Source organism: Oncorhynchus mykiss, chromosome Y, assembly GCF_013265735.2.
Source record: "Oncorhynchus mykiss isolate Arlee chromosome Y, USDA_OmykA_1.1, whole genome shotgun sequence".
Taxonomy (NCBI): domain Eukaryota; kingdom Metazoa; phylum Chordata; class Actinopteri; order Salmoniformes; family Salmonidae; genus Oncorhynchus; species Oncorhynchus mykiss.
This window is the reverse complement of record NC_048593.1, coordinates 21740869-21766791: the sequence shown is the minus strand read 5'-3', so window position 1 is coordinate 21766791 and position 25923 is coordinate 21740869. Positions and strand designations below refer to the sequence as shown.

Genomic DNA, 25923 nt, shown 5'->3' with positions numbered 1-25923 from the left:
TGGTGCCAGGCCGGCCAAGGTACAGTACAGTATGTCATCCTCCTTAGTGGATCAAAATATAGGCTGGACTACCATCCATAGCACTGGAGGAGTGGAGGACACTGGAGTGTCATAAAGTATAATTGGAGTGACTGATCGTGGCAGGTGACATGTTAGGATATGGTTTGTTAAGCGTCGGGACAGCATAATGAAGGCTTTATAGGAGGTTGGGCCAAACCAAGGGGTGCAGATGGGGGAAGTACATGTCGTTATGGCACACCACAGCTGTTAGAGTGTGGTATAGGAGGACAAGATGTACCCTTCTGCTCCCTTTGACGTCAATGTACATCTTTTACAAAAGATCTGTAGCTACATCTGATTGTGGGTTTCACATATCAATAACTGTACTGTCTACCAGCAATGTAAAAAAGTTCTTCAGGGGCTGGTCAAGTATGTCAGTATTGTTAATTAAAGTACTGTAAGCACTTGAACTGTTTCACAATCCCCTGTTGCTGTTGATCTGCCTCTTCCAGGACCAGCAGGTGAGGAAGGATAAGGATGCTGTGTTAGTTTAGTTCCTGCCACAGGGGCTGGGCCAGGTATGTTTGGAATAAAGGGGTGGCATAGTGGAAAGGTCCTCCATGGCCTATGGGAGAGCAGAGGCGAGCACCAGGCCCAGACCTACAGAGAGCACATGATATAATGTCCCTCTCCCTAATCATTTCAGGAATTTCATTATTTCCTCTGAAAATATTTGTCCGGCTTTTTGGCCGCCGTGCATGAGGGGGGAAAAGGATCAGGGGGGTTTAATGGCGAGATGAGTAAGTCAGCAACAGATAAAAGCAGTACTACTGTAGATCAGAACCCATCTGATCTGAGTTCAATTAGCTTTAATGCACTGGCTCCGTTACAACAACACAACACACATCAGATGTGGACTGGATGGACGGATGCAGGCTATGGCTTTGGCCGGCGCACAAACAGCAGGGTTTAGCATGACTGCATAAAAACAGGCCAGGCTGCATGTGTGTCTGTCGTGTTGCATGGATTTGCACTCTTCTGTGTGTATAAATATGTGATCAGCTTTGTAGGAAAGTAATTGACTGCTTGATGTAGTGGGATGCTGTTGAGAAAGGGGAGAGAGCAGTGGCTGTCTGACATCACTTTAGCCAGTGTCGTCCCTGGGAGTGAGTATGCCAGTCTTGGACCAGTCATGCGATCGACTTTGTCTCTCTCCCTCTCTAACACGCTCTCTCACTTTCCCTGTCTCTCCCCCTCTCTCTTCTGCGTTCTCCCTCCCTCCGGTTCTTCCTCTTTCCATCCGCCTTCCCTCTCTCCATTCCCTGGCCTCAAGTCCCTTCTCTAAGGATGTCCTGTCTCTGGTATAACCCAAATTAGGACCTGAGGGTCAGTCTCATCCCCCTCAGCGCTCCTCTCCCCTCATCGCTTACCCTTAACCCTTACCCATCATCCTCTATCCCTCGCCTCTAGCCCCTCATCTTGCACTTTCATAAGGGACGAGCCACACGAGGAGACAACATTTTCCATTCATTTAAACACTCCACTTTTTATGCATGCCCTGGGAAGAGAATCTAGATTTTAGAAAGAGACGTTGCGAGAAGACCCTCAGAGAGTAGAGGCGAGAGGAGAAAAAGAAGGAAAATGTAACTTCACTAAATTCAGACGTCAGCGGGCATCTGTTCCTAGGCAGTCCGGGGTGTGATGAGCGCTGAAACTGCTGTGTTAATGCTTGTATATCTGATACATATTAAATAGAGGATTATGACTTCATCCATTTACACCCATATATAATTCATATAAGCCCATAAATGTGCCTCGTATACATATGTCTGGGGCTGCTGAGTGTGAAACGCTGTGGTGAGTTGGCAGCCTTACAGCCAAGAAATCCTTAGCTCTCCTGTCATCGACTCGGTCAACACCACAGATCCTAAAGCCATCATTCATCCCTGCCTTTATTATCACACTCATGCTCTTTTTCTCCATCAATATTTTGTGTTTTTTCACCTTCCAAGGAAGACACAACATACAGTACATAAGACCAAGTGTTGACACTCAAATTTCAAAGGTTGGACAGCAGAGCTAGACAACTGGGATTTCCACAGTTACAGAGTTACAGTACAGTACGGACTATATAGGGCCGAGCCTACAAACACATTATATAATTTCCATTGCTTGAAGTTCTTCTGTTTATACCAACACTCTTAATAGTGTTGGTGGTGTGTCCATACCAACCAATCATGACCTTAAACTTGGGTTTCAGAGGTGGGGGGACCACCTTCAAAATGTGTTGTCCCCCCCACCTCTGAAATTTGTGTGTGTAAATTTCAACATGACAGTTTTCCATGTGACTGCCACTGTACAACATTTCTGTACCATCTCAACCATGTAAATTATAATCAACTCCTGATTGGGAGTTTTTCCCAAATCAAATCAACTATGGTGGTGATAGCAATAACAGTACTTCTGTCTTTCCTAACTCTTCAGTTGAGGTAGATGGAAAAGGCCAATCTTAAACTTTTACTCAACACCTCTCTGCCCCACACCCTGACCAAAATGACCCTATTGATGTCCATCACCCCCCTCTGTGGCCCACCCTCCCTACCTCACCCCATCTCAGCATCCCTCCCAGTACTGGCTGATGACATGTGGGGACGAACACACAGAGTGCAGGTGAACTCAGTCCGGGCCGGGGTCAACCAACCAACAGGTGCATTTACAAGGGTGTTACGGCTTTCATGGGAGAGTGCTAACAGCTAGTTTTACGCCCTAGCCACTCCATTAGGGTGAAGCCATTAACATGGGCCTGGTTTATGAGCTGCAGGGCTTAGGGTTTAGAAGACAGATTGTAAAGCACCCAACTCAATGGTCCTAGGAGAATACACTCATTGAGAAAGACAGGAGGGGAGTGGGCTGGGGGTGTGTGTGTGTGTGTGTGTGTGTGTGTGTGTGTGTGTGTGTGTGTGTGTGTGTGTGTGTGTGTGTGTGTGTGTGTGTGTGTGTGTGTGTGTGGGTGTGTGTGTGTGTGTGTGTGCATGCATGTGTGTATGTGTGGGTGTGACCATTAACCTGCCACTGTGCCAGGGAGCGAGACAGTGACATGCAGAGAGGCCAAGCGGGAACAAATTGTTCTTCATCCCTGACGAAGCTGGGCCAGAGGCGTGACGGCCTCTTTTCTCACCCTGTGTAGATCCTGTGCAACAGGTACTGTATGTCAGTAAATCTAGATAGAACCATTTACGTGGAAGGAAAGACATGTCTATAGGATGTAGCATATTGAGATTGTGTATTGTACATGTGGAATTCAACTGAGTTGCGTTCGAATGTCTCTTTTTAGTGTTTCAAACACAAACATCCGCTTATTTTTCTAAGAGAGCTGTCAGTGTCCAGACCATGTTTTCCTCTTACTCTCCGCAAAGGATACTTACTGTTGTTTTACCTCAGAAATTCACATACCGTTAAGCACAGTACCAGACATAAGTAAGAATGTCATCCCATGAAAAATATTGGCATAACCGTAAAACAGCATAACAACAAAGGCCTGTGAAAACAATGAAAAATATTTCCTTCGGCGAAGGGGGGAGTGTTAAGTATTATCGCTGGTATTTCCAGAGGAACCTCTGTCTGTGGACTGCAGAGAAGAGTAGCTAGCGCAAGCGGCCTACCACAGTACCCTGCTAGCCAGATTCCTAAACACACTAAGTGGTAACAGGCATGAGGGCTACAAAAATAAACGCAGGACCTCACAGCCATTGTTCCCTTGCGTATGTGGCGCGCTGTTCATCCAGAATTCCACAATTAACGAGGAATGTTGAATAATGTTTGTAGTGTGGTCCTCCACATACCACAATCAAACCAAAATAAGCAAGCACTTGGGGAGCTTCTCTTTATCAACTTAAGAATTCTCTCTCTCTCTCTCTCTCTTACTTAATTTCTCTCAATCTCTCTTATCCCCCCTTTCAACAGCCCATCATTCATACGTCTGCAGGGATATTTGAATGGTAGGGACTGTAAGCGTGTGCCAATAGCTGATTTCTAAGAGAAGCCGTCTAGGCTGATTGTTGATGAATGACTTTGTAATGATGACTGAAACGGAGGGGAGAGAAGAGATGGCAAACCCACCTGCTTTTGCTTTCTGATGTCGCCTCACACAGAGTTGTTTAGCAGCCGTTTTAAATACAGAGAGAGTGCCAGCGAGACAGTGCTTCCAGGCCTGAGCAATGAGAATGATAGAAAACAGCCTAGTGCCTTGATTCTGGCTACATCAGAAAGACACAAATAATCCCCACAATAACCCTATTTGGAGATTTTTTCACCCCCCCCCCCCCCCGCCCTCTCTTTAGCACGACGGCGTCCAAAAACATTTACGAGCATCTGACATTGGTCGATTTTTTTTCCAGGCAGCGAGAGAACTTCAAGACCACAAGGACCCCCCTACAACTGCCACAAAATGTCTCCGGCCTCTGTGTTTGAGTGTCACGCCTGCCAAGAAAAATCCAATGCTTTACTACTGGAGCCCCTCAAGGTCCATGACAAAAAGCAGTTCCAGAATGAACCAGAGACTGTTTTTCTCAACGCTGCTCAGTCATCCTCTGTTGTACAGAGTAGGAATCCTGCAGATACTGGCAGGTACTAGATCAGTGGAGGCCACCGCATCTCCTCCCAGTAACCCTATCAAACTGTTCCTCGCCACAACCCTGCAGTAATCAAACTTCAAAATGATTTTCTGAGGTAAAACATTCTTGAAGAGGCTTAAAGAGAAGAGCAGTAATGGTGCAGAGAAGTGTCGTCATCCCCCCCCCCCCCCCCCCCCTCCAAGGGAGATATACTTCCCCTGCAAAAATGTCTCTTGGGTGTTTCCTGGATAGAGTAGTACTACGTTGAAATGAGTCCCTACTGCTGCTAGCAAAGTGATGCTGGTCACTCTCCTCTGACCTCTAATTACCCCTTCTGGTCTTTCTAGAGTGTAATTGTTTCCAATCTCGCTTGTTTCCAATCAATCTAGCTTCATTAGGGCAGCAGCGGATAGACGGAGAAGAGCGAGGGAGAGAAAAGAAGTTGAAAAATGAGGAGAGAAAAAAATCCATCTGGGCTCTCCCGGGGTCACTAGAGTGTGTTTCGTTGGTTTGGCCCCCCCCAAGTGTAGGATGCGGATTGAGTCTGTCTTAAAGCCAGATTGGACTCGCGGCCCCAGAGGACACCCTGCTGGGCCACACACACTGCCGGGGGTAGAGTTACACTCTGCTCACAGAGGGCCAGCCAGGAGACAGTGGAACTGACAGACTGTGTATCAAAACCTCACATCAGTGTCCTGACTGACTGTGTAATGAGAAGATGTGTGCAGTTATGTGAGTCACTCCAGACAGTGTGTATGTATGACAACAATGGATCATAGCAGTGAAAAATAACAGTGTTGGTGAGGGTAGCATGCACAGAATGTCATGTCAGGTACACATACATATATAGTACTTGATAGTACTTACGATTGAACAATCAGACACAAAACTGTTGACTAGACCCTGAAAAACGGGCAAATCCTAACTTGAAGATCAAATGTACAGTACATACAAATCTCCTTTCGACATCATTTCATGCTTTGTGAGAAACCTCGACTCCAACTTTGGAGCCAGGCTATATCTTTGTTTAGGACTCATCAAGCAGCGACAAAGAGAAAGACAAAGACAGAGAGCTGACCTGTGTGGAGAGGAGCGGTTGAAGCAGGTCTTGGTCACATCCGTCACATTGGGGTTACAGCAGTCTCCGTTGTCGTAGAAGAAGTTGTCCCAATTACACTCGGGGTCGCACACCCCGTTGCCCTGCTTGGACTGAGGGCAGTGGCTACGGTGCCTAATACAGTCACCCGCGTCTAAACCCGTCAGCGTGTGGTTGCACTCTGGGTCGCACGCCTCGTCACCCACTTTGCTGATGTCACAGTTGGCCAGGACCAGACGGTGGCGCAGCGAGGAGTTGGTGACGTTGTGGACGCTCAGCTCCCAGGTGATGTTGTAGACGGCGAAGGCGTTGTTGAGTTGCTGGTGCTGCAAGTGGATCTGACGAGGCGTGACGGTGGGCCGGCGCCGAGCGTCGTCCCACACGTTGACCACACGGTAACGCACCGTCTTGGACTTCCGGAAGGTCCAGGTGCGGTTGTAGTTGGTCACCACTTCCACGTTGTCGCAGACAGTTTGACCACAGGGCGGGGGTTCCAGGGTAGTGTCCAGAGACCCTCCAGTTCCACCTTCTCCTACCCCTACTCCAGCCTGCCCCACCCTGCTGCAACCCTCGTCTGGCTGGGGGAAGCTCCCATCCTTCACCGTCAGCCACTTCCGGGCAGGGTGTTCAAAGGTCTCCCTGATCACCAGCAGAGGTGCATCTTGAGGATTTTCGTGACCCTGCATGTCCCTGATTATCTGCCTCTGTCCCCGGGCCTCCCTCCACAGACTTACCCTCTCCACAGTCCCCCGGTAGTTATGGTTCAGAGCGTTCCCGCCCACCATCAGCACCTTGCACTTCTTGGTCAGATGGCTGAAGACGTTGCCCGACTGTTCACGGCTGACGCCCACCTGGGCGCCGTTGACGTAGAGCTTCATGTAGAGGCCGTCGTAGGTGACTGCCAGGTGGGCCCAGGTGTTGGGCAGGTAGCGGGCGTTGGAGTGGACGGAGGTGACCTTGTGGGCACGGTCCGTCTTTAGGGAGAAGAAGAAGCGTGGGTCACGGTTGCCCTGCTCGCTGACCGCCCGGATGCCCAGCAGCCAACCCCGGTCGCTGGAGGCGTAGAAACACTTATCGTACAGACCTGGGAGAGAGCAGAGAGAGAGGGACAGTCAGTTAACATTAGATAGAGAGACAGAGAGAGATATGGTAAGACAAATAGAGAAAAAGAGAGAAAGAAGCTTTGACTTTCAGAAAGGTCCTGACTACATCAGCAAAGATACACCTTCATTTAATTTAAAGAGAACAACACTCAAGCAAGATAGAAAGAGAGCAAGAAAGAGCGAGGGTGTTAGATAATTCACTGATCACCTCTAGTACAGCAGAGAGAGAGCAGAGCTCAACACTACAGCAGTCAGTGGTGGAGTGGTGAGTAAAAGTAAAGATACCTTAATAGACAATGACTCAAGTAAAAGTGAAAGTCACCCAGAAAAATACTACTAGAGTAAAAAGCTAAAAGTATCCGTTTTTAAATGTACTTAAGTGTAGTGGTGGAAAAGTACTCAATTGTCATACTTGAGTAAAAGCACAAAGTAAAAGTAAATGCCATACATTAAATGTCATATATTAAGCAAACCAGAAGGCATGATTTTCTGGTTTTTATTTTATTTACAGACAGACAGGGGCACACTCGTACACTCAGACATAATTTACAAACTCAGTATTTGTGTTTAGTGAGTCCGCAGGTCAGAGTCAGTAGGGATGACAACTCGTTATATTGATAGTTGTGTGAATTGGACCTGCCTGAACATTTGAAATGTAATGAGTACTTTTGGGTATCAGGGAAAATGCAGAGGAGTAAAAAGTACATATTTTTTATAAGAAATGCAGTGGAGTAAAAATGAAAGTTGTAAAATATTGAAATTGTAAAGTATAGATACCCCCCAAAATCACTTAAGTATTACTTCAAAGTGTTTTTGGTTAGTTACTTTACACCACTATCATTTGTATTCTTAGTTATTAACATTTCAAGTTTAGTCTCAGGGGCCTCACGGCTTTGGTCCCGCCCCAGAGCTAGTTTTTCAGGCTGTCTCCTGAACAACATCAACCTAGGAGGTCTGCTTCGAGTCACCCATAGCCAATTCTTAATGTGAATTTTTAACAGTAAAATGTGTACGCTGTACTGTAGAGTTTATGTCTTATAGTTCATCCAACAAAATGTCAAATGCATCTGTGTGTCATGTAATCACATTCTCATTCTCTCATTGTAGGCCAGACATTAACAATATGGTACAGATTATGTAGTAGATGTACTGACACGATACATTTGAAGATAGTATTGACATAATGTCCTGGAAATTGGGTTAAGGTGCATGCAGTATTTAGCTTGGGGAGACCCATAGAAACTCGTACAAGAAAGATTTTATGAGCATTGAGGCCATTTCAACATTTCGGGGGAGCCAGACAAAGTAGTTTTCTGTAAAAGTCTTGCTATGCTAGAGGCACCAAAACAACTTTTTCCCTGTTGCACTTGGAAAACATGTCAGCTTCAGCATGGTAATGCGCTTTCACTTCTTAGGTGATCTCTAAATGCTAAATGTGTGTGTGTGTTTAGTGTGTGTATGTGTCCTTACAACAACAAAAAAACACGTCACATCTGCAGTTTCACATGTAAGAAAACTCCAACTGTGAAAATATCACTTTCACATGTGGAATTGCAGATTCAAATTGACATAATGTCTTCTCCTCACATGTGATAAGATGGAACAGTGGACAGAATACATTTTTGGGGGGCAGGTTAATGGATCACATTCAAATGGTGACATAGTTCTGCTGTATGAAGGTTAAAGGGACAATGTTAAAGGGACAATCCTTAGTTGCTACATTCATTGTTGGACTTATAAATTAATGATATGTACCTATTGATTCTTGAAGAATATATTGTATAAATGCGTCGTGAGCTTAGTTTAACTGTTGTACCCCATCAGAACCCAAAATTCAAAACTTGTTTTACGCCAATGTTTGTAAACAAATTGTAAATGTAAGCAACAATTGTATAGCCTAAAAAAAGTAAAACCTATCATTTTGATGTCATGGATGTCGGTCTTTGCATCTATAGCGTAGTCTACGGATTTGAGAATGATTGAATTTCTCCAGACCCATCCCTCAGCTGTTTACTGAAACTGTGGCAGGGAGTACAATTTGTTCATGTTTAAATTAAGGATTGCCACTTTAAGCACCTTTAATATAGTAATAGTGTTATTATATGGTGCAATCCTCTTGTGAGTGAGTTACTTTTGCCCGTTAATATCAAGTAAAACTTCTGAAGTCGAAAACAAAGTTCTTAGTAATGTAAACAAAAATAATGATATTGAAAGCAAAACATAAAACCAAAAGAAAAAATAGCCAAACAAAATGTTGCAAGGAAATAACTTCCAAATGTGAGAACAAATGAATTATAAATGGATAAGAAAAGTATATAATCTGAACATGTTTTTATAATAATGACATTTTCCCTGTTTTTCGTTATGTTACCCTGTTACCTCTTTTGCTGCCTTTTTTCCAGTTGCAAAATTTGGTATGTTAAAATTCCAGCAACATATCACCCTACGTCCCACTACTGATTTGTCTCTAAAGCTAAGCAGGGTTGGTCCTGGTCTATCCCTGCATGGTAGACCAGACGGAAGTGGTGAAAAAAATCTATGAATGTGAAATTTCATGTGTCCGAAAATCACATCTGACTCATGTAAAAATCCCATCAGATTTTTCACCCCTTTTCGTGATATTCATTTGGTCGTTACAGTCTTGTCCCATCGCTGCAACTCCCGTACGGACTCGGGAGAGGCGAAGGTCGAGAGCCATGCGTCCTTCTGAAACACAACCCTGCCAACCCGCACTGCTTCTTAACACACTGCTTGCATAACCCGGAAGCCAGCCGCACCAATGTGTCGGAGGAAACACTATACAACTGGCGACCGTGTCAGCGTGCTAAGCCCGGCCCGTCACAGGAGTCGCTAGAGCGCGATGAGACAAGAACATCCCAGCCGGCCAAAACCTCCCTAACCCGGATGACACTGGGCCAATTGTGTGTTGCCTCATGGGTCTCCAATTTGTGGCCAGCTGCGACACAAACCCAGATCTGTAGTGTCGCCTCAAGCGCCTTAGACCGCAGCACCACTCAGGAGGCCCCATCTGAATTGTTCACGTAATTTGTTCACACGTGTCCGAAAACACAAGTTTTTTTCACATGGGTGTGTGTACGTGTGCGTACAGTACGTGTGTGAACACAATGTGTGTATGCCTATGCACATTCACCAGAGAACTCTGATAAGCCTAATACCGAGCAGAGCTCCTCAAGCATGAGGAAGTACAGTACATGTGCTCACAAATCATTTTTGCGGAGAAGTGGGATCCACCACTGGCAGGGGCATATGTTTCAAACACAGGGGAAGCAGTACTCCAAATCCTGCGAGGGGCCCTGTGGAAGTCAGTGCTGTTTAAAATGAGGTAGGACACATTTTTTTCATGAGTATGGGCTTATTTTTATAACAGCATATTGGATGACTCTCATTCATATTCCATTCGCCCAGTTCTCTATATATTTCTCTATTGCTTCTCCTTCCTTTTGGAAGAAATTAAATCAACTACTCACCATATTTTATATACTGCAGTGCTAGCTAGCTGTATCTTATGCTTTCAGTACTAGATGAATTCTCTGATCCTTTGATTGGGTGGACAACATGTCAGTTCATGCTGCAAGAGCTCTGATAGGCTGGAGGACGTCCTCCGGAAGTTGTCATAATTAATGTGTAAATCTATGGAAGGGGATGAGAACCATGAGCCTCCTAGGTTTTGTATTGAAGTCAACGTACCCAGAGGAGGATGGAAGCTAGCTGTCCTCCGGCTACACTAGGGGGCTACCCTACAGTGTGCTGTAGACCTTATTTGCAAAATAGTGTGTTTTAATCAATTATTTGGTTGTGTGATTATATTTAGTGTAGTTTAACTAAAAATGATAACTTTTTTTATGTTTTACAATTTACATTTTTATGAAATTCACTGAGGAGGATGGTCCTCCCCTTCCTCCTCTGAGGAGCCTCCACTGCCATCCACATAATGAAGTAAAGAGATCTGAGACAATTTCAGGTCTTTTTAAACTAATGTGAACCAAGTAGGAGTGTCTAATGCAGACCAATACAATCCAATGCAACCCAATGCAATCCACAGTATTCACACAGCAATGGGTTGTATGGGTTACCTTCAAACAAGTCCCGGGGCACTAGTGGGAGTCATAGAGCAAAACGGAGAACACCATCGTGTTCGTGAGAGACTTCCCATTCTATAGACTGGTCATGCAGGCCAAACCGTTTGGAAGCTACAGACATTTTCGAAGAACAATTTTGGGGATGTCTCATGGTCTGACAAACACTGCTGTGGCTCGGCCACCTTCCACCAGAAGGCCAACATAGGCGGATGCGGTGGATTGAGACGCAGCCCATGCAAAATATGTATCTGATATCTCTAGCTTAAACTGGCAGATTTTGATAGGGATTTTTTAATAATCTTACTTAGATTGACGCATCAGTGCTTCAATAGACTCTTAAGGATTTTTCACATGTTTTTCATCAGCTGTACATACATACAGTAAGAGTCAGGGGGATATTCTAATTCCAAAGCCATTCAAAGAGCATGGTGGGGTTCAACGTCAAGGTCAGTCGTATTGAGTGTGACGTCCTTACTGTTTCCACTACAGTGGAAGGAAAAAACCCTCCATCTGTCAGCTAGCACACTCAAGGCTAAAAGGTGTTCTGAAATGTGTGTAAGGCTCCTAGTGTAAACAGCTGTCATAATTCTGCCAACCTCAATTCATCTAATATAGTACACTTTTCCAGACCCAACCTGCTATGAGGTTGGATGGGGCACACAACACACACACACACACGCACACGCACAGGAATTTGCATACACACACTGACGCTATGGCTAAAAGCCATTCGTGTCAGGTTCAAAGTCAACCTTGCTTGAACTTGCGATTTGTCTTCCCACAAAGCAAACACACTCAGGAACAGAAAAAAGAGAGTGAAAATGTCAGAGAAATCTGATGAAAAGCAGGGAGAAAGGGAACAATGGACTTTGCGTGTGCTTTTGAAATGTTTGGGCTCTGAAAGTCGGGGAAAGGGACTGTGTGTACGGACACAGTGAAGTGAGCGTCACACTGGATATTTGACATGTTGGAAATTTCCACGGATACTTTAGACCCTAAACACAATAGACATCCCACAGGTGAAAACCCTTTAACCACCAGAAAAATTACAGTCAATTACAAGTCAATTACATTTTGCTCTATAACTAACTTGAGACATCTTTCAACAATGTAATTAACTTGAAAACCTTTTCATTACGTTTAATGATTAAAAAGAGAATGCAAATGATCTCTTATGTGGCACAACTATACAGTAACAGACAGCTTGGGGAAAATACCATGGTAATTTGACAGCATTTTCCAGCCTTAGATTACCTCAACAGAACCCCCACACCTCATCCTTAAGTTTCCTACTACAGTCTGAAATCAAGAGATGAGTGACTACATGTAGTCCTTTGCTGTGTCCTGTGGCTTTCCTCTAACGTATTATAAAACTATAAATCTAGAGTGAGTATTAAAGTTTAATACTCAACTATCTCATTAACCAAAGTGTATTTATGTAATCTTAGATGGTATATGTCATTAGTTGTATATGATCTAACATCTAAAACCTTCATAGCACTTAAGTGCCTCTCGGCTTTGTTATCAAATGATGCATCTGCCAACATGGGCATTTATTGTTTACAGCTGGTCATGGAAGAGAAACTCTGATCCACTGTCTTGCTATTTATTTCCCTTCCTTTGATGTGAGACAGGCCTCCATGACCTGGATAAAAGGGCAAAAAGGTCAGAAGTAAAGTTCATCTCACATTAGGACACGGAACATGACATGCTAATGTGTGACATGAACTGCCATGAGGATGTAAAGTGCATGGTAGCATTTAGTCAAGTTGAACTGTAATTTAAGGGTCCCCTTCCTCATCAAAGACCATCTTTGAGTAACTTTCAAAAGCGGGGCGAATTGTTACAACATGTCAACATGTCACAATAGGGAGAAGACAATGCTACAGATTCTTTGACTGGAGGGTTAGCCCGAAGAGGCTAAGCTGAAGCAACAGCACTCGTCCTCCTTTGTAAAATGAAAGGCTGCTCAGTGACAGGTGTTGGTGGAGCGTTTGCGTGTATTTGAACGAGTGCCCAAATCAATTCGGCTAGCCAGTGGAGTCGTAACACTGAGCTATTCCATTATTGCTACCCTGGGATCCTGAGTAAAAAAGAATGCTTCCTTTTTTTCCCTTTTTTGATGGTCCTTTCTACTTCCTGTGTGCGCATGCTCATTTTGTCAACGCTGTTCAAGGTCCTGAATCGTGTTGCTCTGCTGGAGTCATTCTCCTGCAGTTCCATCGACCAAATCTGCATTACAAATGACAACGTGTGTGTGTGTATGTGTGTCATACAGGTCAGTTTTACATCCCCAGCATTCCTGTTTGATACCAGTAAGCAGACCGCAGCGGGTACACCTCCTCATGTGAGTAGGCAGTGAGTTCTCCTGGCAAGTGCCCATCCTCTCTGTGTCTCAGAGCAAATGTTACCACTAACAAACAGGCATCACTAAATACATTGCATTCTGTAAATACATCAGCAATGGTGGGCCCTACACATGCCATCAATGCAACATACGTACATGGTGGGCCCTACACATGCCAGCAATGCAACATACGTACATGGTGGGCCCTACACATGCCAGCAATGCAACATACGTACATGGTGGGCCCTACACATGCCAGCAATGCAACATACGTACATGGTGGGCCCTTAACATGCCAGCAATGCAACATACGTACATGGTGGGCCCTGAGTCTAGGAACTCTTGCTTGCTGTGTAAGTGGTTTGGACTATGACTTGAGTATTCCACTAGCCCTTGTTTTAGGCCACAGAGTCAATAAATCAAAGCAAATTAAATTGTATTTGTCTCATGTGCCAAATACAACAGGTGTAGACCTTGCCGTGAAATGCTTACTTACAAGCCTTCAACAAACAATGTAGAGTTTTTTTTAAGTAAGTAAGACCAGAAAGTAAGACCAGAAAGTAAGACCAGTAAGTAAGACCAGAAAGTAAGACCAGTAAGTAAGACCAGTAAGTAAGACCAGAAAGGAACCACAGATGTATGTTTATCAAACAGGAGTTATCACTGGTCCTCAAGCCGTCACTTTGTTGGCACTCAGAGGTCTCACTGTGTGGGCTTTACTGTAAACAATAAGTAAATGCCACAGAACTGTACTGTACTACTCATCTCCCCTCACTTATGAAACGGCGAGTTGACAAGCTCAATAAAAAAACAACAGCAGTGTCGTGATAAAAAGCGGGGCAAAAACAACAACAAGGCTGAAACAGCTGTAGAAAACAAGCCAGGCCTGGGTCAAAACAACAGGATGGGACTGCTTTAGGCCTGGGATTGTTGGGAGGTCTCAATTGGATTTAAAAGATTAGGCATCACAACATTTGCTCGATAGGGCATTTCTTATTTTCCTTCAAAAGCACATTTTTCCAACCACACTGATCTTAATGTGACGAGAGCAAACAATAAAATTGTATGTATAAGATAGGTAATACACGTGACATCCCCAAAGCAGACTGCATGTCCCGGTTGGGCTAAGACATTTATCTGAGTCACAGAGCTCTCAATAGATTCTCTGAAGAGTTGAAATGCCTAGAGTGAATTTAATAAGGGGCTGGCTTAGGCAGCCCCCACCACCAGGCCAAACCTAGTACACACATACTGTATACACACACACACAGACACACACAATAAACATGCACATATGCATGCGCGCCCATACACCCACGCATGCACGCACACACACACACACACACACAGGGATGGACCAGGAGTATTAGTATTTTATACACATTTACATTGCTCCATTATTACATAACAATATTACAATACCATATTACATTGCTAAGAATAGTGTGAGTGTGTATTTTAGAGTGTGTGAGGTGTTATTTTATCTATTTTTTTAAATCAGATTTTTCTGATAGATTGAGTTACCTGAGTTGGAAGAGAGTTGGATGTAGTCATGGCTCTATAAAGTACCATGCGTTTCCTAGCCTCTGTTCTGGACTTGGGGACTGTGAAGAGACCTCTGGTATCTTGTTTGGTATGTATGAGTGTCTGAGCTGTGTGTTAACCGAATAAAAAGACAGTTTGATACTTTAATACCTCTCACTTTGAGCCAGATGAGATTGATTTGCATGTTGTTGATATCAACTGTCCTTGTAGGCCTTCATTTAAGGGCCAAAAGTGCTGCTCTGTTCTGGGCCAACTGTAATTTATGTGTGTGTGTGTGTGTGTGTGTGTGTGTGTGTGTGTGTGTGTGTGTGTGTGTGTGTGTGTGTGTGTGTGTGTGTGTGAAAGAGAGTAAAACCTTTTGGAGATCCCTTCTCAATGGTAAGTGCCTCACAAGGGGTAGCAGACAGTAGTATGCATCTGCACACATGCAATCAGTTGTGTTTGCAACGCTCCCTGTTGGCAGCCAATGGGATCGAATCGCATACAAATATACATCAGAAGCAGTGGCACAGACACTGAAATCTATAAACATTATATACATTGGAAGAAAATGTATTCTAAGACTTGGCATTGTGGATTTCAGAATGAAATGACTGTAACCAGTAGGTGTCTGCTCTAGTCGGTTGGGTAATAGCTCACAACATTCACAGGGTACGTTGTGCGTGGATGAAGCAGGTTACTGTCTCCCTCCCATCCCTTTACAAAGCTAAAGCCAGTCTTTAGACTGTACTGCTAAAACCACCCAATCCAACAGTCGGTTTCATTTTTTATTAATGTTAGAGTCACCTAATGTTATGCACAAATGTTGAGGTTTGAGGAATCCCAGGCGCAGCTAATAGCGCGTCCCTCCGCGCAATGGGGAAAACCCTGGGACTCTATTTCTGTCTCGTAACCTCAGCAGCCAATCCAGAAGTGTCGATTTGGGAGGCACTTTGGATTGCGGCACGGACGGTGCCCTAGACACACCAGAATAAAAATGGATCTCTCTAGCTCTCTCCTTTTGCCTGCTGTGACGTGCCCACAGATTCAAAGTTTTGAGCATTACATCATAGTTTAAAATAGCCAGACGCCTCACAAAAAAATACAATTTCTACGCACGATGACATCACCTGTCAATCAAGTGATGCGGAATAAATGGCAATATCAAACAACCTTGAAATAAGCTAAAATGGTGATAGACCACCCAATATTTGAGTAATTTTGCTCATGAGAGTTTAAATGAGGAATATTTATATAAAATGCATTCATTAAGACCGAAAATATTAGCTGAATGATCATACCCAAGTAGGCTAATGCGTGCGTCTACACAAAGTCTCTCAAAGGCTATTGCACTTTTCAAGGTATTACATCACATTACATTGGCGTGGGTCAGTTGTGAGATGAACTCACTCTCAACTCAGTTACGACTGCATGATGTTTTACGGTGACAACCGTGCATGATTTGAGCTAATACAACATGCATGATAAAATTATAGCCTACACAGCTAAATATGGGTCATGACATTCAATTGGTTTATTAACATATATTAGCCTACTTTACTGCTTAATGTGTTCGAGGTAATAAAATATACATATTTCACACTTAACTTTGAAATATGTTGTTGAATTTTAGGGCGCATAGACTAGTAAAATCATTCTGATCATTCATTAATTTGTGAACTGAGACAGTTGTTTAGGCTACCTGCAATCACCGTAGGAGATCGTTGACCTCCCTCTGGTTTGATCCACATCTCCAGAGTAAAATTCCCTCTCGGTATCTCCACGCCCGGTTTAAGCCGAAGTTGGTCTCCTCTGCCGGTAAAATAAACAGCTTTCACCCGACTTGGAGAGTTCTCCTCCGCCTGAGAGGAGCGTCGATGCTGGCGAGGCACCCGTCGTTCTAAGCCGGGCAAGGAGCGTTTGCCCCGCGGCAGACGTGTGGCACAAGCCCCTGGGAAGGTGGCTCTCGCCTCCCTGATACGCACCAAGTCCCTTTTGGATCTCCCCTTTCTCCGGACAGTCCCGCACTCTGATCCAAAACATAAGATGAGTATCACCAGGCAAGGCAGCCAGGGAAAAGTCCAAAGTTTCATTTTCAGGAGAAGGAGTGATAAAAAATATATAAAGAGCAATTGATAGATATAAATTAGATAAGAATAAAATTCGTAGGTCCACAATGCTCCTCTATAAAATCTTCCCGAGTTTCTCTTTCTGTTTTTTTTTCTTTACAGCTGCTTGTCAAACCGTAGAATCAGTCTAAATAAACCCATGAAGCGATACTGTAATATCCCCCTTATTGGCTAATGTTAAGCCACGACCCCCTTTCCTTGCCCGCGTTTAAGCAAAAGTAAGACTCTTCTGGAGAGATTCAGGAATGTTTGATTCATGCAGGTGTTCTACTGTGCCTTTTCAATGGGTCTCATTAAGCCAAAGGGATGACTAATAAGTAATCAATCAGAGGGGATCCGGTTGATCATGCCCCCATCACTCCTTGGATTGTATGAGTTAGTTTAGTCGCAGAAACCCACAGTTGTCCGCCAAACGCTTGTTACACCGTTTAGTTTTCTTATCCCAAAAGTAAAGTAAGACAGTATGCAAAATGCCACATATTACATTCTAAATAAAAGTCATAATAAACCGACCTGTCATTATTTTATTTAAGAAAAAACAAACATTCCTTGACTTGCTTTTTGATATTCAAAAGTTGAAATGCACAACATTATCTTGTAAGGCAAGAGAGAGCTGCAAAAGTATTAAGCATCGCGATCCTCATTCATTTGCCTGAAGCAGAGACACTTGGAGAGAGAGTCAGCACTGGGCGTCCGCTTTAAAGCGATTTCTCAGGTCTTTTTAAGAGCGTGGAAATCATGTTTCGAACGTTCCAGGCTTTTTAAATTTATTTTTTAGCCGAAGTGGGAAGTCAGACCGGTACTCACTGGCGGAAATTCCATTTCTCCGTGGGACTTAGTGATGGGACCCTGTTTACGGAGTTTGGAAAGCGTATGTGTATCCCTCTAGCGGATACAGTTTTCTACAATTTTACCTGATTCTGAGACAGAACGAACAGACGTAGACCTGAAAGTGACAGGCCATCCAGCAGTACCCTTGTTGCGGTTGGATCACATTCCTATACGATTTCCTGTTTAAAATACATGAACCCAATGTTGATTGTCATGTCTTATTAGCTATTAAATGGTCAGAAGTAATCAATACAATTGTGTAACTAACCAGGACTGGAAAATATATAGAGTAGGTAAGGCCAGGGGTCTGAAGTCAGATTTGGCAATACACAGCAAAGGCATAAAAAAACATTACACCCAGAATTCAATTTTAATATCCCACTTGTAGCCTACAGTAAACGATGTCTGTGGTAAAATATTGTGCATCACTAAAACAAAGCTGTTGATGTTCAGCACTACCACCAGCAAAACTGCATTGTAATGTGTCCCTAGTTGGAAATATAAATTCTCATCACATAAGTTGACAGGAATGTAATGCTTTACAGCACCCTTTCATGGCTTTGACCAGAGACAGTCAGGAATATTCCCCTGTGGGTTCTTTGGTATAAATGTATGCTTGGAGAGTTGGACATTTCCACCTACCATAAAGTAAGAGGGAACAAACATTACATATTTGCCTAGCCCAAGCCATATTGTGTTGTGTGACTTTGTGATGGCAGGATGGCCACATATTTCCATTTGTGCCTTAGGAAGGGGAAATGACATATGGTAAGGGTAAGAGAGAGCACAACCCTGGGAGAAGGTTTTAAGTGGACCACTAAGTGTTAAGTAGAAACCTCAGCCCCAATAGGTTCACAGACGACGCAATCGCGACCACACTGCACACTGCCCTAACCCATCTGGACAAAAGGAATACCTATGTGAGAATGCTGTTCATCGACTACAGCTCAGCATTTAACACCATAGTACCCTCCAAACTCGTCATTAAGCTCGAGACCCTGGGTCTCGACCCCACCCTGTGCAACTGGGTACTGGACTTCCTGACGGGCCACCCCCAGGTGGTGAGGGTAGGTAACAACATCTCCACCCCGCTGATCCTCAACACTGGGGCCCCACAAGGGTGCATTCTGAGCCCTCTCCTGTACTCCCTGTTCACCCACGACTGCGTGGCCATGCACGCCTCCAACTCAATCATCAAGTTTGCGGACGACACTACAGTGGTAGGCTTGATTACCAACAACGACGAGATGGCCTAAAGGGAGAAGGTGAGGGCCCTCGGAGTGTGGTGTCAGGAAAATAACCTCACACTCAACGTCAACAAAACAAAGGAGTTGATTGTGGACTTCAGGAAACAGCAGAGGGAGCACCCCCCTATCCACATCGACGGGACAGTAGTGGAGAGGGTAGTAAGTTTTAAGTTCCTCGGCGTACACATCACGGACAAACTGAATTGGTCCACCCACACATGCATCAGCGCCTCTTCAACCTCAGGAGGCTGAAGAAATTTGGCTTGTCATCAAAAGCACTCACAAACTTCTACAGATGCACAATCGAGAGCATCCTGTCGATCTGTATCACCGCCTGCTACGGCAACTGCTCTGCCCACAACCGTAAGGCTCTCCAAAGGGTAGTGAGGTCTGCACAATGCATCACCGGGGGCAAACTACCTGCCCTCCAGGACACCTACACCACCCGATGTCACAGGAAGGCCATAAAGATCATCAAGGACAACATCCAGAAGGCGAGGTCAGTACAGGTGCATCAAAGCAGGGGCCGAGAGACTGAAAAACAGCTTCTATCTCAAGGCCATCAGACTGTTAAACAGCCACCACTAACATTGAGTGGCTGTTGCCAACATACTGACTCAACTCCAGCAACTTTAATAATGGAAATTGATGTAGAAAATGTATCACTAGCCACTTTAAACAATGCCACTTAATATAATGTTTCCATACCCTACATTACTCATCTCATATGTATATGTATATATTGTACTCTATATCATCTACTGCATCTTGCCATCTTTATGTAATACATGTATCACTAGCCACTTTAAACTATGCCACTTTATGTTTATATACCCTACATTACTCATCTCATATGTATATACTGTACTCTATACCATCTACTGTATCCTGCCTATGCCGTTCTGTAACATCAGTCATTCATATATCTTTATGTACATATTCTTTATCCCTTTACACTTGTGTGTATAAGGTAGTAGTTGTGGAATTGTTAGGTTAGATTACTCGTGGTTATTACTGCATTGTTGGAACTAGAAGCACAAGCATTTCACTACACTCGCATTAACATCTGTTAACCATGTGTATGTGATAAATAAAATTTGATTTGAAGTTCTACTTTTCCAACCCCCATACAGTAGATACACCCATTCTTCTAAGGTCTGGCTGTCTAGTGACCTCTACTGACCTCATAAATACAGTCTTGTTCTGTGTTGGTCTGGGTCTTGGCCTGCAACACCTAGTCTATCTCTCGGTCAAGTCCCACAAGATTGGCACTTACATTGCACTGCAATTATACTGAGTCCACCAACAGTTAGAGTAGTGATGTGTGCATACTACTTCATCTTATCTCTGGGTTAGGAGATCCAAAACTCTGAGTGATCTTAATTCCTGCACTCAACTCTCCTCTCACCGGTACACTATGTACCAACCGGAGAAAACAGCTGCAGCGTGCATTAAGGTATGACAATTGCTCTCAACATTACTATAGCCTGCACGCTTCTAGTGCAGCATCACTCACATTCAAATCAGCCAATTGTTTCTACGGCCTGGAGATTATACAGGGATGATAGCATCCCATCTAAACCCATGACCAGTGATACTGCGTGTCATTGTGCCCACCATTTATTCTAAGTCTTCCGGTGAACTAAAATGAGCAACCCTGGCCTGGAATAACCCTCTTACATGAATGGCAGCTTAGGTCAACGCTGGGTCAGGGTTGGAAATAAGAGCAATGGGGTGGGGGTGGGGGGCTGTTCTGGATATTGCCACTACAATGGATATTCTGGATATTGCTGCTACAAAAAAACAGGAGATGCTTTCATGTATCCAGAGCATTGTGTCAGAGTAATGAGCATCATGCCATTTAAAACAATTGTGCAATGCTGGTTTTAAATTGCAAAATAATTTTTGTATCTTGAAAAAGCATATTAGGAGATCATTTGCAATTTCTGTGTGCCTGCTTTGCCAGAATTCCAGATTATTCATGTCAGCATTGACCATTGGTGCCCTTGCCCTTGATGCGATGATCAAAACACACCCGTGTGAATTATACAATGAGAACTGGTGCAGATACAGATGTAGGATCTTAATTTGAGCCAGTTTGCTACAGTAGGAAAATAATCCTGCAGCAACAGGAAATTTGAATTATTATGTGGATTCTAATTAATGAAAAGAAAATGTGTAGGGGTTGATGAATTTTTTGTTAGAGCAAATCAAGTCTTACATTTTAAAGTGGAAATTACAAACTTTAGAATTTTTTTTAAGCCTTGAATACACTACAAGCTTGAACTTCTTGTCGTGCAGGAAAATTCTCAGCAACAAAGGAGTGATCTGTACTGTAGTTTCTCTTCTGTACTGCAACATCCATGAGATGCCAGAATGATAAAAGACGGTTAACTGATGCAGTTAGGATTACCATTCAACTTCCAATGCATGCCAAGGCATTTGGGTTTTTCTCTCTGGCCACTCGTTATGGACAGATTACAGTTTAATACTTGCATGAGCAGAACAATCTGGGAGGGGAGTGACAGCTTGGAGAGAGGCAGCATGAGCAGCGGTATGCATGTGTTTGGAGTGAGGGGAGGACCCTGTTTTCCAACAGCAAAAGTGTGTGTGTCAACTGACTGAAGTCAAACAGAAAAAAACACTGTCCACTATAATCCATTAATGCACTGGGTTTAATCTGCCACTGTGGTAAAGTGCAGACCTAAATGCTCTCTCCTCTATTTTTTAGTGTGATCCAGAAGAGGAAAAAATATACATCACACTGACAACACTAGGGAAAGAAGAGAGAATATCATTCCATGACATACAGTGCATGCACAGTACATTTGGATAATGTTATGTCAGTTGTAAAAATGGTAATTAGCTATGAAATGAAAACCAACACGCATGGATCATTTCCAGAAAACATTTGGTTATTTCTGGAGAGCAGGTAAATGGCAATTCCGTGCCATAAACTATACTATACTACTGTATGTATTACATAGTAACGAAAATAACAATTTCATGTGTCCAAAATTACAACCATAAATGATATCTAATATTTTTTCATTTTCATGCTTATGACATATCCCAGTTAAGCACACTTAGCATCTTAGGGGAGACAGTTCAGCAGGGCGTAAGGGAGTGAGAGATGGGTGTGCTCGCGTGTGTGTCACGCCCCAATGCGTGGTGCCAACTGTTGGTGGAGTAGTTAGGCCCCTTAGTGCCAGTGAAGGGAAATCTTAACGCTACAGCATACAATGACATTCTAGACAATTCTGTGCTTCCAACTTTGTGGCGACTGTTTGGGGAAGGCCTTTTCCTGTTTCAGCATTTCAATTTACTACAAATGTATGAGTTGCCCATGACATGATATGTGACCATTGGTATGGATTAAATTCTTGGAAGAGTCTTGACACAAGTAACAGATCACATACATTGCACTGCTACATCCTGGATTAGACTTGATTTGGTGACGCCAATATACCAAAACAGGTGAAAGCAACTAGATTCAGCCGGCGATTTATGTCAGAGCGGATGGTCAGGGGGCCGGAACATAATTATAATATATTTTATACTACAATTTGACCACAACTACTCCCAAAAAGAGGTAGTATTTTTTTTTTAAACTATAATTTCATACCTTGATTACATTGTGAAACGATGAAGTCTCTTTTTGTATATGTGGGAATAGTTGGGAATATTTTTACTATAAACTTTTGAGGGGGGGGGACACAATTATAATGCTGAACCCTGCACTAAAATATCAGAAAAACACCACTCCAATGGCACAGCAATATAGAAACATGTGCAGTTTATACTGTTGCGATTACTGAAAGCACCTAGCTGACTAAACTCAACTCCATGGTGAAGGAAGTTTCTGATGAACTCCTCCAATGGAGTGGAGCAGACACCAGGCTTTCAGTGGTGTGTCCAGGGGGTGGCCCAGGACGGCTAAGGCCCCACCTGAAATCTAATTGAACACCCCCCCTCCGTTTGCTATGAGACTCGAAATTGAGGTCAGGTGCATCCTGTTTCCACTGATCATCCTTGAGATGTTTCTAGAACTTGATTGGAGTCCACCTGTGCTAAATCAATTGATTGGACATGATTTGGAAAGGCACACACCTGTCACTATAAGGTCCCACAGTTGACAGTGCATGTCAGAGCAAACACCAAGCCATGAGGTTGAAGGAATTGTTCGTAGAGCTCCGAGATAGGATTGTGTCGAGGCACAGATCTGGAGAAGGGCACCAAAACATGTCTGCAACGTTGAAGGTCCCCAAGAACACAGTGGCCTTCATCATTCTTAATTCGGAAGAAGATTGGAACCTTCAAGATTCTTCGTAGAGCTAGTCGCCCGGCCAAACTGAGCAATCGGGGGAGAAGGGCCTTGGTCAGGGAGGTGACCAAGAACCCAATGGTCACTCTGACAGAATTCCTCTGTGGAGATGGGAGAACCATCTAGAAGGACAACCATCTCTGCATCACTCCAATAATCAGGTCTTTATGGTAGAGTGGCCAGACGGAAGCCTCTCCTCAGTAAAAAGCACATGACAGCCCGCTTGAATTTTGCCAAATGGCACCTAAAATACTCTCAGACCATGAGAAATAATGTTCTCTGGTCTGATGAAACCAAGATGAACCTCTTTGGCCTGAATGTCAAACGTCACATCTGGAGGAAACCTGGCACCATCCCTACGGTGAAGCATGGTGGTGGTAGCATCATGCTGTGGGGATGTTTTTCAGAGGCTTTGGGACAAGTCTCTGAATGTCCTTGAGTGGCCCAGCCAGAGTTCAGACTTGAACGTCTCTGGAGAGACCTAAAAATAGCTGTGCATCCAACCTGACAGAGCTTGAGAGGATCTGCAGAGAAGAATGGGAGAAACTCCCCAAATACAGGTTTGTCAAGCTTGTAGCGTCATACCCAAGAAGACTTGAGGCTGTAATTGCTGCCAAAGGTGCTTCAACAAAGTACTGAGTAAGGGGTTTGAATACTCCCCCAAAATTATACACTGCTCAAAAAAATAAAGGGAACACTTAAACAACACAATGTAACTCCAAGTCAATCACACTTCTGTGAAATCAAACTGTCCATTTAGGAAGCAACACTGATTGACAATAAATGTCACATGCTGTTGTGCAAATGGAATAGACAACAGGTGGAAATTATAGGCATTTAGCAAGACACCCCCAATAAAGGAGTGGTTCTGCAGGTGGGACCACAGACCACTTCTCAGTTCCTATGCTTCCTGGCTGATGTTTTGGTCACTTTTGAATGCTGGCGGTGCTTTCACTCTAGTGATAGCGTGAGACGGAGTCTACAACCCACACAACTGGCTCAGGTAATGCAGCTCATCCAGGATGGCACATCAATGCGAGATGTGGCAAGAAGGTTTGCTGTGTCTGTCAGCGTAGTGTCCAGAGCATGGAGGCGCTACCAGGAGACAGGCCAGTACATCAGGAGATGTGGAGGAGGCCGTAGGAGGGCAACAACCCAGCAGCAGGACCGCTACCTCCGCCTTTGTGCAAGGAGGAGCACTGCCAGAGCCCTGCAAAATGACCCCCAGCAGGCCACAAATGTGCATGTGTCTGCTCAAACGGTCAGAAACAGACTCCATGAGGGTGGTATGAGGGCCCGACGTCCACAGGTGGGGGTTGTGCTTACAGCCCAACACCGTGCAGGACGTTTGGCATTTGACAGAAAACACCAAGATTGGCAAATTTGCCACTGGCGCCCTGTGCTCTTCACAGATGAAAGCAGGTTCACACTGAGCACGTGACAGACGTGACAGAGTCTGGAGATGCCGTGGAGAACGTTCTGCTGCCTGCAACATCCTCCAGCATGACCGGTTTGGCGGTGGGTCAGTCATGGTGTGGGGTGGCATTTCTTTAGGGGGCCGCATAGCCCTCCATGTGTCTGCACAAACGGTCAGAAACAGACCCAATGAGGGTGGTATGAGGGCCCGACATCCACAGGTGGGGGTTGTGCTTACAGCCCAACACCGTGCAGGACGTTTGGCATTTGCCAGAAAACACCAAGATTGGCAAATTCGCCACTGGCGCCCTGTGCTCTTCACAGATGAAAGCAGGTTCACACTGAGCACGTGACAGACGTGACAGAGTCTGGAGATGCCGTGGAGAACATTCTGCTGCCTGCAACATCCTCCAGCATGACCGGTTTGGCGGTGGGTCAGTCATGGTGTGGGGTGGCATTTCTTTGGGGGGCCGCACAACCCTCCATGTGCTCGCCAGAGGTAGCCTGACTGCCATTAGGTACCGAGATGAGATCCTCAGACCCCTTGTGAGACCATATGCTGGTGCGGTTGGCCCTGGGTTCCTCCTAATGCAAGACAATGCTAGACCTCATGTGGCTGGAGTGTGTCAGCAGTTCCTGCAGAGGAAGGCATGGCCCGCCCGTTCCCCAGACCTGAATCCAATTGAGCACATCTGGGACATCATGTCTCTCTCCATCCACCAATGCCACGTTTTACCACAGACCGTCCAGGAGTTGGCGGATGCTTTAGTCCAGGTCTGGGAGGAGATCCCTCAGGAGACCATCCTCCACCTCATCAGGAGCATGCCTAGGTGTTGTAGGGAGGTCATACAGGCACGTGGAGGCCACACACACTACTGAGCCTCATTTTGACTTGTTCTAAGGACATTACATCAAAGTTGGATCAGCCTGTAGTGTGGTTTTCCACTTTAATTTTGAGTGTGACTCCAAATCCAGACCTCCATGGGTTGATAAATTTGATTTCCATTGATCATTTTTGTGTGATTTTGTTGTCAGCACATTCAACTATGTAAAGAAAAAAGTATTTAATACGAATATTTCCTTCATTCAGATCTAGGATGTGTTATTTTAGTGTTCCCTTTATTTTTTTGAGCAGTGTACATTTGCTCAAATAAAAAATGTTTTGCTTTGTCATTATGGGGTATTAAAACAAT

General features: G+C 44.3%; 1 protein-coding gene across 3 annotated transcripts in view; it reads right to left on the bottom strand.

The window, feature by feature from the left end:
* pappaa (pregnancy-associated plasma protein A, pappalysin 1a) overlaps positions 1-17512 on the bottom strand; it is a 125792-nt gene extending 108280 nt beyond the window's left edge. For all 3 annotated transcript variants that reach the window (XM_036967895.1, XM_036967896.1, XM_036967897.1), the window contains exons 1-2: positions 16486-17512; positions 5692-6793 (exon numbers count right to left, since the gene is read on the bottom strand). In XM_036967895.1, coding sequence (XP_036823790.1) covers positions 5692-6793; positions 16486-16876 — 1493 coding nt within the window. In that variant the 5' untranslated portion in view covers positions 16877-17512. The remainder of the gene's footprint in view (positions 1-5691; positions 6794-16485) is intronic.
* Positions 17513-25923: the final 8411 nt, after the last annotated feature.